At 38.0% G+C, this 19,332-nt stretch overlaps 1 protein-coding gene across 2 annotated transcripts in view; it reads right to left on the bottom strand.

The window, feature by feature from the left end:
- The window catches only part of PLXNC1 (plexin C1), a 63,231-nt gene that overhangs the window by 6,799 nt on the left and 37,100 nt on the right, over positions 1-19,332 (bottom strand). For both annotated transcript variants that reach the window (XM_020815794.3, XM_078394832.1), the window contains exons 16-28: positions 17,909-18,010; positions 17,017-17,120; positions 14,538-14,585; positions 13,448-13,581; positions 11,343-11,541; positions 9,976-10,122; positions 7,705-7,882; positions 6,568-6,671; positions 3,443-3,494; positions 2,507-2,547; positions 2,309-2,416; positions 1,285-1,448; positions 952-1,099 (exon numbers count right to left, since the gene is read on the bottom strand). In XM_020815794.3, the coding sequence (XP_020671453.3) occupies positions 952-1,099; positions 1,285-1,448; positions 2,309-2,416; positions 2,507-2,547; positions 3,443-3,494; positions 6,568-6,671; positions 7,705-7,882; positions 9,976-10,122; positions 11,343-11,541; positions 13,448-13,581; positions 14,538-14,585; positions 17,017-17,120; positions 17,909-18,010 (1,529 nt within the window). The remainder of the gene's footprint in view (positions 1-951; positions 1,100-1,284; positions 1,449-2,308; positions 2,417-2,506; positions 2,548-3,442; positions 3,495-6,567; positions 6,672-7,704; positions 7,883-9,975; positions 10,123-11,342; positions 11,542-13,447; positions 13,582-14,537; positions 14,586-17,016; positions 17,121-17,908; positions 18,011-19,332) is intronic.

Raw genomic sequence — 19,332 nt, 5'->3', positions numbered from 1 at the left:
TTGAAATATTTTCTGTTTTTCAAAAGTGATAGCCATGATAGTCTGTACAAGCATTATCAGACAAGAAACAAAACAAAGCAAAAGATAAAAAGAAGACACCTTAAAGACTCACTGCTATATTTTAATGCTATACCTACCAACCTATTAGCTTCACACTGCCACATCTATTGAAATTATTGATTTTACTGTACACCTTGAATAATCAAGTGATCTAATACCGCTGGAAACACATGCAAACATCTAATAAGGACTTCCATATGACCTATGTAAACATTTGCCATTTAGTTTCACTCTTATGTCTAAGGAAATAGATGTGATCTACAAAAGCTCACATTAAAATATAGCAGTTAGTCTTCAAGATGCCACAATGTCTTCTTCCATTTGTTCCTTTTTTTTTTCTTTTGCTTTGTTTTGTTTCTTTCTGTATCTTTGTGTTTCTCTGGCTGAACATGAAAGTCTCCAGGTCACATGCATCTAATCTTGTATTTATTCACATTTTCAATGAAACTTCAAAATAAAAAAAATTGAAACCTGATTAGAACACATGCTAAAGAATGTTCTGTAAGTCAGATGGTTTCACTAATATATTTGTGGTGCAGTCACAAGGGGAATTGAATACAAACTTTCCCAAACCACTGTCTGGTCTCATCTAGTAAATGGAGCTGAATCATAATATACACAGGTGCACATTCCAGAAACAGGCTTCAAAATGCCACACCATGCACTTTTATGTTCATGGTCTCAATCCCATAGGGGCTTTAGATGTTGAAGCATGCATATGAGAGTCTTTATTGGCTATTCACGTGTGTCCAGTGGTATTAAATCTCTTGGGTATTCAAGAAGGTGTACAATAAAACAATCATTTCGACAGGTTTGGTACTGTGAAGCTAATAAGTCTTTCAGGTATAGCTTTAGTCAGGATATTTTTTAAAAAGCACACTGAGATACTACCTTTCCCAGTTGTTGCTCAGACAGAGAAAAGGCATCCATAAATGCCTGTGCTATTACTGACAAACAGCCATCTATATGTGGAGTTTTTTTAACATCAAAGACAAACTGGGGGTTCTTCAATATGTTCACCCAGAATCGAAGAGGAAGACTGTTCAGAGAAAAGGAAAAATTCAGATTAATGTAGTAGAAAAAGTTTAATGCATCCTTTCAAAATAATGTAGTATCAGTCCTCTGAAGAAATCATGGCCTAAAAACTACATAAGTCATCACTGTTTATGAAACATTTTCAATATGCCACTACTGAACAAGTTAAGCACATATATAGATGCATACCTGTTGGTTTTCCATATGTGGACTACGTCAGGATCTGTAATTTTTTTATTTTCAGCCTGAGCATCCAAAAAGTCAAAAAAATATTTGACAGCAACTGGGGCTTTATTGTTAGGGAGAGTCCAAATGTTCCGAAAGAGCTTTTCAACAACTGAGTGAACAGCAACCTGTGAAGGGAGGGAAACCGTTTTATTAAATGTAATTACACAAAAGATTTCTTGAAATGCAAGTTAACAAAATTATTGCCTGATCTACCACAGACAACTTGCATTCTAAGAACAGAACCTTCCAATCAAGTCTTACACCTGGGGAAAAAGCCAGCACCCTGGACTTCATGCAATACTACATAAAAGAATGTACTTCATTATTTCTGGAAACACCAATAACATAAGAGTTAAATAATTTTTTTACACACCTGTCTTCTTATTCCACAGAGACAAAATCTTCCTTATTCTTCCTACACCTCTAGCAATGATCATGTGATTTCTTAAATCAATAACAGATTAATTTTGTCATGACTCTCTAAAACATGTACTGCTACAATGCCTTCAAGGATCCACCATCACACCACTCTGAACGCACATGGCCTGGTCAGTCCTTGGATTGGAGACCATCAAGAATCTTGACTGAAACCTGGGACAGCCAGTGCCAGCTGTAGTTGACACAACTGTGCTACTTGTAGATGGACCAAGGGAGCTTGCAGTTTTCTGTGTTTCTTCATATTGTCATAATGCATAGACATTTGCTACCGTTATTCTATCACACTTTTGGTTTTCTTCAATAGCAGAGGCAGCTCTATTTATATTGTACTTTGATTTTCCCTTTATGCAAGTAAGTTAATAGGGAAAACCATCCCTTGCTAACTAAAGCTTTAGACAGCTGTGATCAATTGCATTCAGTGCCCTTTAAGTCACACCAATTTTCAACTGCACAGAAATGTGCATAACAAACACTGTTGTAGGTAACTCTGGCTTTTGTTTAAACCGCCCCCCCCCCAATCTAACCTGAAATAGAACCCAGGAGTTACCTTTGTAGACAGGAGTTTTGTGAGATACATTTCCTTCACTTTAAACTTTTGCTTTCCTTGATGTTTTGCTCCTTGTGTATCTTTGGCTGATTCAGAATCTGGTAATATCTATAAAACAAGTTTGCACAAATTTTCATGCAGATACAACAGCTGAGGACACATAAATAAGTGACTAGCTGTTACAGATTGCTGACTTACCAGGTGACAATAATTGCTAGAGTATTCCCCCTCTGTACAACCTGTTAAAGAAAGGAGAAAAGGTTAAGTATACCTAGCACATAGTAAAAAGGTCATGCAACAGGATGATGCTGTGGAGAAAGAAATCTAGATTCAGCTACATTCCTATTCAAGCTACTCAGCTAATTTACATCAATCTAAATATATAGCAAGGCTTACAAATTAATGAAATGATAAGCATTTATTTTACTTCTCTTTTTGATAAGCATTGTCTTTTACTTGTATTCTCAAAGGCTTTCATGGCCGGGATCTGATGGTTGTTGCAGGTTTTTCAGGCTGTTTGACCGTGTTCTGGAGATTAATCTTCCTAACATTTCATCAGTCTCTGTGGCTGGCATCTTCAGAGGACAGGAGGTCTCACACAGTTCCAACTCCTGTCCTCTGAAGATGCCGGCCACAGAGACTGGTGAAACATTAGGAACAAATACCTCCAGAACACAGCCAAACAGCCTGAAAAACCCACAACAACCATTGTCTTTACTTCTTTTTCCTTAATTTTCAATTTCTTGACATAATCCTTGCATTAACCTCACACAGGAGCTGTTAAGGCTGACAGGACAATTTGTAAAGTTATTAATTTCTCATGCATGTCATCTAATATAGATGTAAATGAAACCTCCACATTCAGAAGTAGTTTATCTCTGAATCTGATATGTGGGGGACAAATAACAGGAAATGACTCTTGCCATGATTCATATGCAAGGTTCAGAAGCATCTGACTGATCACTATTGGAAACAAAACACTCTGGTGTCTTGACATCCTTGTGCTTCTAATTTTAGGCATAAAAAACTGAGTCTCTGCTTCCTATTATGAACTACAGCCACAGTTTAAATGGCTTTCTATGTGCTGAAATCTCTATGAAACCACTTAAAATTATATAAAACTCTTTTCAGTACCTGGTGTAGTTGTTTCTTTCTTAAACACTTTAACAGTTGCTCCATCTAAAATCTGAAAATGAATAAAATACCTTCCCATAATATGCACAGTTCTACAAAACGTATAGACTCATTATACAGTACTTGACATATTCTGCCTAGGGATGTGCTCTTTCATGGTTTTGAACTGTAATCCCACAGAAGTTTCCAACAATTCCCCAGGCAGATTCCTGGAAGTTGCAACCCACAAACACAAATTTGAATATACTATAGATTCCACCCACTCACACCCCCCCCCCCAGAAGGGCTCTGAGTTTATCTGCCACCACAGACTACCTTCTCCAGTCTGTGGTGCCTACTGGGAAGTGTGGTTTTTCAGCAGATACACTCTTATAAAGCCTCAGAGGTAGTGAGACTGCACCTCCTGGCACAAAATGGGGAAAAGCACAAGTATATTTTGGAGCAAGGCAGCAAACCAATGGGGAACTAGTCTGCTGTTGAAGACACTTATAAAGAGTATATGTTTTACCAAAGTAATACACCGAAAGGAAGTAGTAGCTCAAGAGGAGAAATAGATCATGTTCACCTAATGAATACATGCTGATCTGAAACAGGAAGTATACAGAAAACAGAAATCTGAAGAACACACGAGGGGGTGCTGATAAGTATTGAGCTTTCCCAGAAAAAACTGAGCTAGGAAGCTATAAATTGCAGTGTGTATTGGCCAATTTGTTTGTATTCAATGGTGCAAAAATCAACTACCTATGGTTTTAACTTATCTTTCATGTTCAGGTCCAAAGTGAACATGGCAACACCTCCAGAAAAGTTCAATGTGGAAGATCATAGGACCATAATCAAGTTCCTGTTTCTCCAAGGGAAAGGTGCAAAGCAGTTCCATGATGAAATGTCACAAACTATGGGTGACAGTGGCCCTTCATATGCAACAGTTAAATGTTGGGTTGTCAATTTTAAAACTGGCCATTTCGGTGTTGAAAGCGAGAAACCCAGTGGAAGGCCTGTTTCTGTTTCTGTACCTGCAAATCTGAAAGCCATCCATAACATCATCATGGGGGACCGCCGAATATCAGCCAAAAGTATTGCTATATATCTGAAAATATCATGTGAGAGTTGGTGCCATTATCCACAACGACTTGGAAATGAGAAAGCTGGCAGCAAAGTGGATCCCCAAACTTCTGACGACTGAACAAGAGGAAACATGTGCCGTCATCGGTGGATGTTGTGGAACATTTTGCAAGAAATGAGTCAGATTTCCTGGGCAAACTGGTAACTGGTGATGAGACATGGATCTACTGTTATGATCCTGAGACAAAGGAACAGTTTAAGGAATGGAGGCACAATGGTTCCCTCAGGCCAAAGAAGTTCCGAGTGCAAAGGTTGGTGCAGAAGCAAATGGCAACAGTTCTTTGGGATAAGAAGGGAGTTCTGCTAGTGGACCACCTCCAACAGGGTTCAACCATCAATGTAAAATATTACTGTGCTTTATTGATGAAGTTGAGGCAAAACATCAAGGAAAAACTTTGAGGCAAGCTCTCCAAATGTGTCATCCTGTTTCATGACAACGCCTCGTCACACACTGCAGGTGAAACAATGGCAAAACTGACTTCCTTAGGCTTTCAAGCGATGCCCCATCCACCCTATTCTCCCGACCTGGCTCCTTCTGACTATTATCTGTTCCAAGATCACCTAAAGGGACAACGATTTGGAAGTGTTCTGGAGGCAACTAACGCTGCAAATGAGTGGTTACACTAGCAGTTGGAAGAATTTCATTTGCAGGGACTTAAGAAGCTGCAGGACAGATGTTGCAAGTGCATTGACTTCCTGGGGGGGATATGTAGAATAGTGTGGCAGTTACAGCTTCCTAGCTCAATTTTTTCTGGGAAAGGCTCAATACTTATCAGCACCCCCTTGTACAAAGCTGCTTTTTCCTATCAGACCACTGTCCCTTTCTGGAAGTTCTCTTTCCTAGCTGTGTTACTGTTGTCCTTTAAACTGAAATGGCAATAACCACAAGCAAGAAGCTTGTGTATGCATCATATATACTGTTATTACTGTACTTTCTCCAGATCCAAAAAAAAAAGAATAGTACAAATTGGAAACAGGGAAGACAAAATATGAAGTATGGTTGCGAAGAAACACAAGGGAAATAGGAACAAAAAATTGCATTTACACGACTGAGTGTGTTAGGGAAGAAAACACTTCATTTGAATACCAAACAATGCCTTGCATCACATTATCAGACTGAAGACACAAGACTGGCACTGCTGCAGAATTGAGCAAGAATTTGTGTGGAAACAGTTGTGTCAACAGATTTCATTTCCCACTGTTAAGTGATATACTTTACTGAGAAAGAGGTATGTTGTTATGTGCTACCAAGTTGTATCTGTCTCATGGTGACCCTAGCAGGAGGATTCCCTACTGTAGCACTTTTCAACCAAGTATGCACAGAAAAGCATCTTGTTGTGGAGTCACAACCATTTGTAGCAAGAACAGGTGATCACAATGAAGCTGAGGGTCATTTTTCAGTTTTACCAGCAGCTTGGTGGTGGTGGTGGGGCTGTGATCAAAGAGACTAATTTTCATCATCATCATTGATAATGATAGTAGGTTTTTGATAACTGAAAAATTGGAGTTACTTAAAACACTGATTTTCTTTCAAATCAACCTTTCTTGCACCCTGTAGTGACCCAAAAGATTCTTTAAATTAAATTGGGTGTTCTAGTGGGTGATGAGCTCCCAATTAGTGTCTTGGCACTAACGGTAGTGGTACACAAACGAAAAAGAAAGAAAGAAAGAAAGAAAGAAAGAAAGAAAGAAAGAAAGAAAGAAAGAAAGAAAGAAAGAAAGAAAGAAAGAAAGAAAGAAAGAAAGAAAGATTCTTTTCAGACAGACCACTTGCATGCACCTAAGCTTGGATTCAATCCTGTTTCTGAAATCCAGGAGTAAGTTACAACTAGAGTAGGCCCATTGAATCAATGAAACTAACAGAAGAGTTGACTCATCAAAGCCCCACTGACTGAATGGACTTACTCTGCTTGCAATTTACTACCAGATATCAAGATTATTTACCATGCAATATCTTCACTACAAAGAAGAATCTTCAACATATGAAGGATCTTTATTCTTACCTCATAATGGCCTATGGTGTTCAGCTTGGTAATTCCACCTTCTAGAATTACAGAAGAACTATCTACATCCAGAAGTTCTTTTGTTTGTGGACCTGACTGAAGAGCTGCCAAACAATTACATTGAAAACTGTTACCAAACATATCATCCTTAGTGAAGGCAGAGTGAGTTAATCCAGAGTAGTTAAAGTAATACATTATGTCAGGCAAATTGCACAAGTCTATCAGATCATTTTGCCTACTACAATTCTTACAAAAGGATTGCCTGCACAAAGATAGCTGGATTCATGCAGTGCATGAAATCATACCTAATTTTTTCAGTACAGCTCTTGTCCACCAATTTGTATATTAAGAGGCTTTATGAGTAACTACTTAGCTGATGCTGATGATGGGGCACTTCCCACTCCAGTGGTGGTTATTCCCAATGCAACACTGGTTCGAATCCTGATGGTGATTTGTGTGTATATAAGTTAAATTGTGGGAGCCACTGGTGCAGTTTAAAGAATGATGAGTGGGGCTCAGGAAATGTGGATTCAAATCCATGCTTTGTCATGGAAACTCACTGGATGGGTAGCAATGGTAAAATCACTCCTTAAATTTCTTATATACCTTGAAAACCCTATTAAGGTTGCCATAAGATGAGCATGTATCAACAAATTTAAATTGTATAACTCACCATGGTGAATTGCAGATAACTAATGAGGTGCCAGTTACACCACTAGGCATGTATTTGGCTGTTGCACAACTGGGTATGCACCTCACAATGCAACCTGCGCTTCCTCATTAGCAGCAATTCTCTGTGGTGAATTATGGAATTTAACTTAATGCACATGTAACTTACCAAAAGGATTCTTTTAATTTTTTTTGTTAGAGAAACTGCATTCCTTTTGCTCAGTCTCACTTACTAGTTTAATCATACAGCATAATACCTTAAATGGAATCCACAAGACACACTAGATTTAACATTAAGCTGTTAAGTCTCAAATATTCATCTATTAATAACAAATGGAGAAAAAATTAAAAAGAGCTAAATACATAACAATGCAGTTTAAAAATGATTGCTGTTCAAGGTGTACACAAAGCAAAAGAAATGCCTAATTACGATTTTTTGACAAATCTAGGGCAATAGCAAAGCCTTACCAAGGCCCACTTCACTCAGCTGCAGACCATAAAGAGAGCCATTCTTGTTTAAAAAGGCTTGGAGAATCTTCTCCTTGGCTTGCCCTATGGTGTCACAATCTAGGACATTAACTTGGATATTCTGCATCGTGCCTTCACCCTCATTTTCTTGGATTTTTTCGAAGACAACATTTAATGTCTAAAAGAAAATGTTAAAAATTTTACATCAACTTGAAGGCCACAATCAGACTGTTCACACATTTATGCAAATCGTTATAGTAGCAAACCCTGTATTACATCAAAGAAAATCAATATAAAGGTAGTTTGAATGTAGTGGTTTGAATATTGGGACTTGGGAGACCCAGGTTCAATGTCCCTTCTCAACTATCACTGACTGATCTTGGCCAGTCACTCTAAGCCTAAACTACCTCAAAGGGCTGCTGATCAATTAACAAGGAAAGAAGTCATGTACCATGTCTTGAGCTCCTTGAAAGTTAGGATGTTATTCAAGTATAATGATTAATATCTAGTGGCCAGAATCGTATAACTTATGTCTGCTGGCATAAGTTAAGCCATATAAATCACAGTAGCAAGCTGCTATTAGTTAAGGAAGCAAGGCTTGTTGTATCATTTGGCACATGACAAGGAACAAGCCTTGATTCCTTAGCCAGTGGCAATTCACTACTGGGTTTAAAGTGGCTTAACTTACATTGGTATACTGTAAAAAGATTATGGCCAAAAATATGCATCATGAAAATGTAATGAATACAGTAACTAAACAAACATAAATAATAATTGTCTATCAATATAATATTTTCAGACCTCATATTTATCTACTGAGACCATGTGCTGTGTTTGGGCCAGAGAAAACAGGATTCAGATCTCGTCCTCATGGACATTCTGGGCTGTCTTAAGGAGAGAATTTGTTAAAACTAATGCCAAATCAGAGGTGGGCAAATTGCAGCAAATGGTCCACAGGAGGCCCTGTTGCAGCCCTCTTAACACCAGCTCTATATTTTAAAAAAAAACTATTCTAGATTTCAGCCTTTCAGAAGTAGGAATAGCTATCTGGAGTCATTTCCCTCTCTTAGCTCCAGCTTTATTTAGGCCCATAGAGGCCTTTTCCATAAACTGAAGTGGCTATTAGGAGGTAAGAGGGGAATGGCTTGTAATAGCCAACTGCAACCCATAGAGAGCCACAGTGGATATAAAAAAAGGAAGAACACTGGGATACATGGCGGCAAAGTGCAGTAGCAGCTCTTGAGGTATTGGGGGATGGATGCAACCCTTCAGCCTCTGGAATTTGCCTACCTCTGCTCTAGGAGCCTCGTGGCGCAGTGGTTAAACCTCTGTACTGCAGCCGAAACTGGGCTCACGACCCGGGGTGCAATCCCAGGTAGCCGGCTCAAGGTTGACTCAGCCTTCTATCCGTCCGAAGTCAGTAAAATGAGTACCCAGCTTGCAGGGAGTGGTGGCAATGTGTAGCTTGCATAATTAACTTGTAAACCTCCCAGATTTTAAGCGCTATATAAGCAACTGGCTTTGCTTTTGATTTAGACCACTATATAGCTATATGTGTCAGTCAAGCCTGCTTTCCCTTCCCCTCCCTTGGTTCCTTAAGTGTTTTATATTAATATTCAATTATTGGAAATCTTGTTCTTAAAGCATATCATCTACCAATTATATTAAAGTAGTTGTATTTCATCAGGATTCTTTAAAATTTAGCAGTTGAGTCCTGTTGTTTTAATGTTCTATTTTTGTATTTCACCCTAATACCATACTATCCATGGCTAACATTTAAGTCCTTGAAAAGAAAAGAACGAAAGAACCCTTCCAACGAACAGGAAGACAAACATGATAAAAGATAGGCTTAAGGTATACTTGGGGTACTTGCTGCTGTAAAAACAAGCTACAATTTGTTAAAAGTACAGGTACATCAGTTCAGAATAATGTCCAAAAAGACAAATACCACTGCCAGAATATTGTGGTGTTGTTTCCTCGCTAACTACTACTCAAACATAACCACCATCTATTAACAATTCATTCATTTCTCAATAACTGATTCAAACAGTTCATTCTAATTACTTTAACGTACAGGGATAACAAACCATAGATACAACTGCATGGATTCTGCTGAGAAGCTATTTATACAAAATAAATAAATAAATGAGATCATATTATATTACAGCATTCGGCTGTATTCTGCTTTAAATAACAGATCATAGATCAGAAGAGATATTCATTAGAATGTTAGCTGGATTTTGATTTGTAGGGTGTGCATGAAAGACATACCACTGTGCTAAATTCAGTTACTTGCCATAGTAACCAGTCTTCATTCAGTGTATATAGAGCCTTGGAAGTTATTACATCCACAGGACCCTTGACCATCTTTTGATTGAGGGTAGTCACAAGCGAATAGAATGATTCCCCAACTCTTTCCTAAAAAGAAAATAAAAATAAGTTGCATTTTGCTTGACTATCATTTTATCATTTTTCTTATGGTTTCACTGTATATTATAAATTACCCCTGCCCAAGTTTACTGTGGTGTGAAAGAAAACAAGAAAAATGTTGCCAAATGTGCCCTTGTTTAACCAGAAGCCCAAATCTGGTTCAGCTAATTTTACTTCTATGTAAAAGAAAAAGCATGAGATACATGCACTGAATGTGCATTTATCTATTTATTGAAATGCAGATGTGGCGTATGTGAGCTAGAAAGGTGCTGCCAAATGCTGCATCCAAATATTATTTATTTGTTTTATTATTATTAAAAATATTTTTACCCCACCTTTCTCCTTAAAAAGGACTCAAGGCAGCTCACATAACTAAAAGACAGTATTTAAAAGCTAAAAAAAAAGTAAGTACAGTATATGGGTATTTAAAATAATCAAATACCACACTAAAAATGGTAAACAAAATCAACACCAAAACTAGATTCAAACAAGGCACAATACTCAATTTAACACACACACCCCAGCCAGTCATTCAGTAAAAGCCTATCTGAAGAGAAAGGTCTTTGTGTGGTTAAATAGAGACAGCAGAGATGGGGCCAGCCTGGCCTCCTGTAGGAAGGAGTTCCAGAGTCTGGGTGCAGTGACAGAGAAGGTCTTCTTCTGTGTCCCCCTCAAATGCTCCTGTGAAGTTGGTAGGACCAAGAGAACCATTATAAATGCAATGAATGATAGGGGAAGTGAAGCCCTCTACACAGCATTAGCCTGGACCTCCCACTATTCCTAACCACTGCCTAATGCTGGCTAGGGCTGAGGGTTATTGCAGGAAGAATGTTTGGAGGGCTCCGCTTTGCCCTCCCTTGACTGAGTGGAGCAGGGCTATCTTACAAATTATGGTTTATATAATTTTTTTTCATATTTCCTATGAACATTTCTATCAAGAAAGGCATTTCATTTCCTCCCCAAACTTCCCTTCATATACCTATTCATCATGTCAGTTTAAAGATACTAGGTATTTCACACTTTCTAACAAATTGCATGGAGACTGACTTTGCCGGACTTGACTAGAATAACCACAGTAGGGGACTCAAGTTCACATTGCGAAGTCAAGGAACTTACCATAAAAGCATTTTGCAAACAGAAGTTAAAGCATGAAAATGAACCAGTATTATATTCTTTAGTCATAAACAATGAAAATATATAATACTTGCCCTCAGAAAACCAGAGAGGCAAACAGACATCCAGTTTGTTAGCAACTTTTCTACTACCGATTCTGTACGTCTTAACATCAGTTTTGGTTGAATATTGCTAGACTGGTCCATCAAATCTCTTGTCAAAACTTCCAAAATACTGGTTAAGTAGACTAGGTTTGTTTGTAGTGCAATGGTCAGGAAAGATGCAAACAAACATCTGTCATAAAGAGAATTATAAACTTAATGGCAAAAGAGAAGGAAGTTGGGGGTTCCAATATAAATTAACATGTAATGTTATCTATATCTTTACAACAATAATATGAATTTAATTTATACATTGCTAGACAAACATCTTGCCACCACAAGGTCATGGAGATCAACTGAGAAAATAATAATAATAATAATAATAATAATAATAATAATAATAATAATAATAATAATAATAATAATAATAATAATAATAATAACAACGACGACGACGACGACGACGACGACGACGACGACGACGACGACGACGACGACGACGACGACGACGACGAAGAAGAAGAAGAAGAAGAAGAAGAAGAAGAAGAAGAAGAAGAAGAAGAAGAAGAAGAAGAAGAAGAAGAATGTGCTATCAAGTCATTTCTGACTTATGGCGACCCTTTCAAGGTTTTCTAGGTTAAAAGTATTCATTTTACCATTCCCTTCTTTGGGGGGCACCCTAGATTTGTGCAGTTTGCCAAAGGCCACAAAGGGTGGCTCTACTTACAGGAGATACAGTGGGGAATTGAACTCCCAGCCTCTGGCTCAACACCTAGATACCCAAACCAGTGAGCTAGAATTTCTGGAGAACAGTATAAATAGCTCCCTTCTGCAGATGAGGGGGGAAAAAAGGAAAATTAATTATTGAAAGACTTGGTAATACGATATGTCACCGAAAATATATAATTAGAATATGCTGTTTTGTCTGAGTACAGATAGTCAATACAACAAGGTATCAGGCCTGTTCTCTTCAGAGCAAAGTTAGCACAAAATAAATTACAATTACTGTCAAGTTCAAATATGGATAACAAGCAATCCTTCAGATGTGATGATCTGCAGTTTCTATGATTGTTCACTACTGTTTATGCTGGCTAGAGCTGAGGGGAAATTTTAGTCCAGCATTATTTAAAAAGTTCCCCACCAATGGTTTAGGGGTTGTAGGACCAACAATATACACATACAGATTACATACACAGTGTTTACAGATATACTGTTATGAAAAAGAAGCAGAGAAACCTCTGTAAGAAAGAAGTTAAGAAAGAAGCGAAATAATTCCAAGTCATGTAAGGACAGCTTCATTGATTGAAAAGAAACAATCCATCCAATGCTATTAAAAATAGGGCAGCAATGAATGAATTAGAAAAGATAATCAAGTGCAAAGATGTATCACTGGAGACCAAGACCAAGTTCTTCAACACTCTTGTATTTCCAGTTACCATGTATGGGTGTGAAAGTTCAGCAGTTAAGAAAGCTGACAGGGAAAAAATTATTTGTTTGAAATGTGGTGCTGGAGGGGAGCTTTGCAAATACCTTGGACTGCCAGAAAGATGAACAAGTGGGTCCCAGAACAGATGAAACCTGAACTATCTCTAAAGACAAAAATGATAAAACTGAGGCTGTCCTACTGTCATGAGAAGACAGGATTCTCTGGAAATGGCATTAATGCTGGGAAAGGTGGCACAAAGGAGGAAAAGAGGAAGACCAAATGTGAGATGGATGGACTTCCTAAAGGAAACCACAGCCTTGAGTTTACCTAAGCAGGGCAGTTGAGGAGAGGACATTCTGGAGATCTCTTATGGGTTGCCGTAAGTCAGAAGCGACTTGACACTACATAACAACATCATCATCAACATGACAGTAATTACAAGTTTTACATATACTGTACAAGGAAATGCAGAAATATCAGTCTCGTATACAGTATATGCAGAATCTAAGACTCCCCCACCCCCAAATCTTGCAGTTTTGGGAGGGGAGGAGCCTTATGTTCTTTTCAACTGGGTTCATCCACAGTAAATTATTATTTATGCCAAGGAATTATCTATTTATAAGTTGTTCCTTTTTACTGCAATATCATGAAAACTTTTAGTTTTATACTGTACCTATCTTTCACAGAGAAAGTTTTCTGCTTTTCAAGAGTGTGAATCAGGGTAACAAGAAAGTTCTTATTACAAATTAATGCAGACAATGCTGCCATGCTTTCATCCTTGTGACCTGGATTTGAGCTTTGTATTGTCTGAAAGATATGAATTATATGAGAGTTTATTTTTTTAAATGTGAGGCATATCACATGTTTAATTAAAGTTGCAAATACTATCTTGAGAAATCTGTAATAAGTACTCCAGCATTTATCGGTTTTATGAGATATTTTTCATGTGACCAATTGCTGCTTGAAACTGTTTGGAAGTTCTTCAGATGCACTACACTTTTTGTTCCCTGTCTGTGAGCAATTAAAGGTTATTAGTTTCCTTACCCCCCCCCTTACATTAAGGATTTGCACATTTATGCACCCTCCCATATTCTACCCATGTATTCAGCTGTTAACAAATGTTCCTATCGTCTGAACTATCCTATTCAGGGTAGATAGCCATCCTAATATACTTAGTCATAATAAAGCCATAATAAAACAAATTAAAGCACATTACATAAATTACCATTAGTAGATATGGTGCTTACACTATATACACGTGCCTTTCTTCCAGATGGAAAGCTTTTTTCTGACAAACATTACACAAGGTTGTCAGATTTTATGGAGGATTGTTTTTAAAAGCTTATACAAAATAGGAAGCAAAATGAACAACTGTGGAGAAAACATTCAGAGCTGACTCATGCTCTCTACATTTAAAGGCAACATTAATGAATTACAATTAATGAATGGTAAATAATGCACACTCACACAAGTTGTTCATCAAGTATAATTTGCACTTGCTGTTTGAATAAAAATAGAACACAGGTCATGTGAAATGTGTGCACCTGTACGAATACCAAGAACAGTTCCTAATTTGTTCTATTTGTTTTTTGAAATTTGTCTGTTGCATTTTGGTACAGTTATTTAAAACAGAATACAATACAAAATCATAATTACAATGTACTAGAAACAATGCAAATAAACATTATTACCAAAGTGATTCTTTCTGCTGTATGAGTTGCCTACTTTTGCAAGACAACTAATGTTATACATAGAACACTTACAAGTGGTTCACTGGAGTCTTGGATAAAAACAAATGAATTGCCTCCAGGCTAAAAGAAAAAAAAAAACAGATGATTAATATTACTATTAGAAACTATACACAATTGTGAAACAGACAGAATATTAATTTAAAAAACATGGGTGGTTAAACTACTCATGTCCTACAAGAAACAAAACCAATTAAGAACAAGCTATCTAAAATATCTGACAACGAACAAATCTTTTTCCACAGCAAAATGTATTTCTTTATTTATTTATATCCCACCTATCTGGTCAATCATGATCACTCTTAGAAAATCTTAGAATAAATCATCTCATATTGTTCAGGATTACTTTAGAAGCAAACTCAGAGTACTGATCAACACCATAAATTTTATGGACCACCTTATCACTTTGAATAAACTTTTTAGTGGTTTGTCATATCATCTGACATGGTAATGTCACTGGGCCTTCTGAATGTTTTTTCTTCACATTGCAAAGAAACATGTTTTGAAACAACCAATTCCTTGAGAAATCTAATCTGGCCACAGTGACACACGTCTTAGTCATGTTTCATTGGGAAATAGGCTGCCTTTGGAAAGCATTTGGAAACTTCAGCAGATCCAGAATGCCACAGCTAGACTCCTGACCTGAGCCTGGCACAAGGAGAATGGAAATTCCTTGTTATAATACTTACATTGGCTACCAGTCTGTTTCCAGGTGATGGCCTTAATCTATAAAACTAAATAACTTGAATCTAGGCTGTTTGGGGGACCATATCTCCCCATGTTAGCCTCTTGGACTTACAAATCTTTAGGTGTGGCCTTTCTTTTGGCCCCACCACACTCACAGACATGATTAATTTAGACACGGGACATGCTCTTTTTAGTGGCTGCTCTAAGACTATGGAACTCGCCTCCATGTCTTTCTACCAGGAGGCAAAAACTTCCTTTTCAGGTAGGCTTTTAATATATAGATGCTGATAAGGAAGGGATTTTGAGGAGAAGGGCTTTTCATTTATCTTTTTAAATATGTTTATTAACTTGTTATAACAGGGTTTTATTTATGTGTTTCAATAATATGTTTAATTATTTTAATACTGTGGTATTTTAAATCATTTATAATTGTTTCAATATCTATAAGCTGCCTCTGAAATATTGATCTATAATAATAATGATTGTGTGCTGTCAAGTTGAGTCTGACCCTTTTCAGGGTTTTCTAGGTAGAGATTACTCTGAAGTGGTTTACCATTCTCTCCTTCTGTGGGCACCTTGGGACTGTAAAGGGTAGTTCTAATCCTACTTGCAGGGGGTACAGTAGGGAACCTCTGTCTATGCAGCCAGATAACTAAACCACTGAGCTATCCAATCTACAAATAAATGAACAAACCTTTGTATTGAACTAAGTATATTGAATAGTACAAATACACTACGCAGAAATCCTTTTTTCAAAAAAGCTTAACAGGTTGGCTTTAAAAAGGTAGATCTGTAAATTCATTTCACATTACCAAATTTTTTGCAGAAGGTAAGTTAATGAGTCAAGGTAGTGGGACAGACTGGGCTATTGCTAAATAAGTCAAAAATATATACATTATAAAATTGGAAAGAAGGAATTGAGAGACTGGTATGAAACATACTAACTCCAACTAGTTGTACTCTGGAACTTTCAAAGACACAAACCAATGGTTCCCAAGCTGAGCTGCCAGGTGTTATTGGAGTACAATTCTCGGAATCCTGGACCACTACCAATGTTGGCTATGGGCTTCCTGGAGTTAAATACAACATATGTACACCCAGGTTTGAACACCACCAATACTGTATGAACAACACTTATGTTTTTAAATGCTCCAGGGCATGAAAATGGGACCTGATACCTTTATACATGATTGCAAAGAAAACTGCAACCCAAACCTTAAAGGCAACTGGATATGCAAAAACTTTTTAAAATGATTATCCAGAACTGCTCAGTGGTTTAGGTATATCTGTGATGATTCTTAGTCATCCAGGTGAGGTTATCTGGAAGTTAAGTCATAGCAACTGGATTTCTTTCTTATTAGGTTGAAATATTTCACTACTTATCCAAGTACAGTGATGCCTCACAAGACGAAATTAATTCGTTCTGCAAGATGTGCCGTATTGTGAAAATTTCATCTTGCGAGTCACAAAAAAAAAATCTCAAAATGCTTTCATCTTGCGAGTTTTTCATTGCGTGAGGCATTTGTCTTGTGAGGCACCACTGTAACTTCTTCAGTCTAAGGAGAGTTGCCATGACTCAGTTTCCAGATGGTTTAGGTATGTGGCTGTAGAGTGAGAAGTTAGGAGCTTGGTTCCCCACTGTGCTTCCTTGACAGGGGCTGGACTTAAGGATACATAGGCTCCCTTCCAGCTCTGCAGTTCTAAGATGATGATGATTAATTGCATGCAAACCTTCTACATGTTAAGTGCTTGGGCCATTTCCATTACAGCATAATTTTTATAAAAGAATCGACCAGCAGCCATTTACCTCTGGAAAGAAAGTCCTAAGAACAAAGTGTTTGTAGTCAAGGAAGGGAACTGTTCCAAAACTATTGACCACATCCAGTTTTTCCATCTGCAGTTCTACAAATCCTGCAAGAAAGAAAGATCCCCTGGAGTGCTCATCTTATAATATAACACTGTCTTAATTACAACTTTCACTGTGATCCTGGAAAGCTGTTATCAGAGAAAGTTCTTACAACAGACATCTCTTCTCTCTTTCTTTCTTTCTCTCTCTCTCTCGCTCTCTCTTTTTTAAAGGATCTGATACACTGGTTACACATTATTTTTAGTATGCAGTTTTCTAGAAGCCAGTTGTGGCATGCAATGCAAGGTAACAAAGAAGATGGACAGATGGGAAAATGGTATCTGCCACTGAGTGATGACAATAAAATATAGGGCCCTATCACTTATGCCACTGAATGTTATGAAACAGAAAATGGGAGACTGATAATCTGGCAACCACATATGCAACACATGCAACTCAGGTTGATGATATCACTGGCCTATGCTCACATATACACTGCCAGGTGCTAACTAGCAGCTGCATGTCATCATGGTGCTGACCCATCTACTCCCTATCTTTTGCATCACTTCGTAACAACTCTTTGTTACGCTGGGAACCCCTCCCCCGCTATTGGTCTGTATTAATTGATGGCACATAATTACTCCCACCTCCTTAGCCTCACTGATCATCTTGAATATATCACTTTTTGTTACACTAATTTAGAATAACGCTATTTAATAGGAATTTTTGTACTTTATTGTACTTTATAGGAATATACTGAATGGAAATCAACACATATATTTAAAAAAGGATAGAACTATCTTACATTAATGCCTGCTTATCAATCACAGACAATAAATCTAGTGATACCCACCTTCACGTATTTCTCTACGAATGTCACATTCCAATAGCTCTAGTTGTTCACTTAGTTTTCGATTTAACTGTCTGGATTTTCTTTGGGTAACAAGAACTGCAACTTTAAAAGGTGTTAGTATATCATTAATTGATACATAAGAACATGGTACTTAATTACCTAACCCATTGTAGCAAAGAAAGAAAGAAAGGGGGGAAAGAAAAAGAAAAGGAATCGAAAAAACAGGAGTCAATAAAAATTTTACAATAGCTTTTTTACAGACTAATCAAGTTCTCTTCCAAAGTGGATCATATTTATAACAACCCCATTTGGTTACCTTCAGATGTTTTGGACCTCCACTCCTATTGGCCCTTAACAGGATAGCCAATAACCACTAGTGCTGGAAGATCTGGTCCAAAATATCTGGAGGACTTTGGCTGGGTAAAGGCTGATCGACTTTTTAACACCTGGAGGAATTAAAAACTGAGAAACAGGAAAGGGACCAAAGATAACATTTAACACTGTGTGGGTGGACTGCTTGCATCATGAAGCTTTCCATTTCCCTCCTCCCCCATTGCAGTCCCCACACTCCTGAAATCTGCTTCAGGGTATTTCTCTGGCCTCCAGATCAGACACAGGTGGAATGCAGGGAGCTGCATGGGGAAGAATATATGAGCACCAACAAAAGCCATTCTATTTTTCTTATGGAGCCCACATATCTACTAATGATATATTTTGCATGCAGGTTTCAGCTTCAATCTCTGTAAAATTTCAGAAAGCATACTTAGAAAATGGTTCTTGGAGACAATGGCTTTGCCCATTATTTGAGACAGGATAGAACTACATGGAAGGGACATGGTGGCGCTGCGGGCTAAACCGCAGAAGCCTGTGCTGCAGAGTCAGAAGACCAAGCAGTCGTAAGATCGAATCCACGAGACGGAGTGAGCTCCCGTCGCTTGTCCCAGCTCCCGCCAACCTAGCGGTTTGAAAGCATGCAAATGCAAGTAGATCAATAGGGACCACTTCGGTGGGAAGGTAACAGCGTTCCGTGTCTAAGTCGCACTGGCCATGTGACCACGGAAGATTGTCTTCAGACAAATGCTGGCTCTATGGCTTGAAAACGGGGATGAGCACCGCCCCTAGAGTCGAACACGACTGGACAAAAATTGTCAAGGGGAACCTTTACCTTTACCTTGGAACTACATGGAGCAATAATTTGATTCACTAAAAGCAGGATCTTCTCCAGATGTAAACAGGCCTTGGTCAAATGTTCTCAGATAGTTATCTTTCTTTATTAGTGGGTCCCAATGGTCCTACCTTATCATGGTGGAGGGTCGGCATATTCTTTTTAATAACTACCAGCAGAGAAAACTCCCACCTTGTGTTCCAGTTCAGAGGGTGAGGGAAGTAGGGAAGCCCCAAGGAATTGGGTTATTCTGCAGCAG

This window comes from Pogona vitticeps, chromosome 5 (genome assembly GCF_051106095.1).
Source record: "Pogona vitticeps strain Pit_001003342236 chromosome 5, PviZW2.1, whole genome shotgun sequence".
NCBI lineage: Eukaryota > Metazoa > Chordata > Lepidosauria > Squamata > Agamidae > Pogona > Pogona vitticeps.
This window is presented reverse-complemented; position numbering and strand designations above follow the sequence as displayed.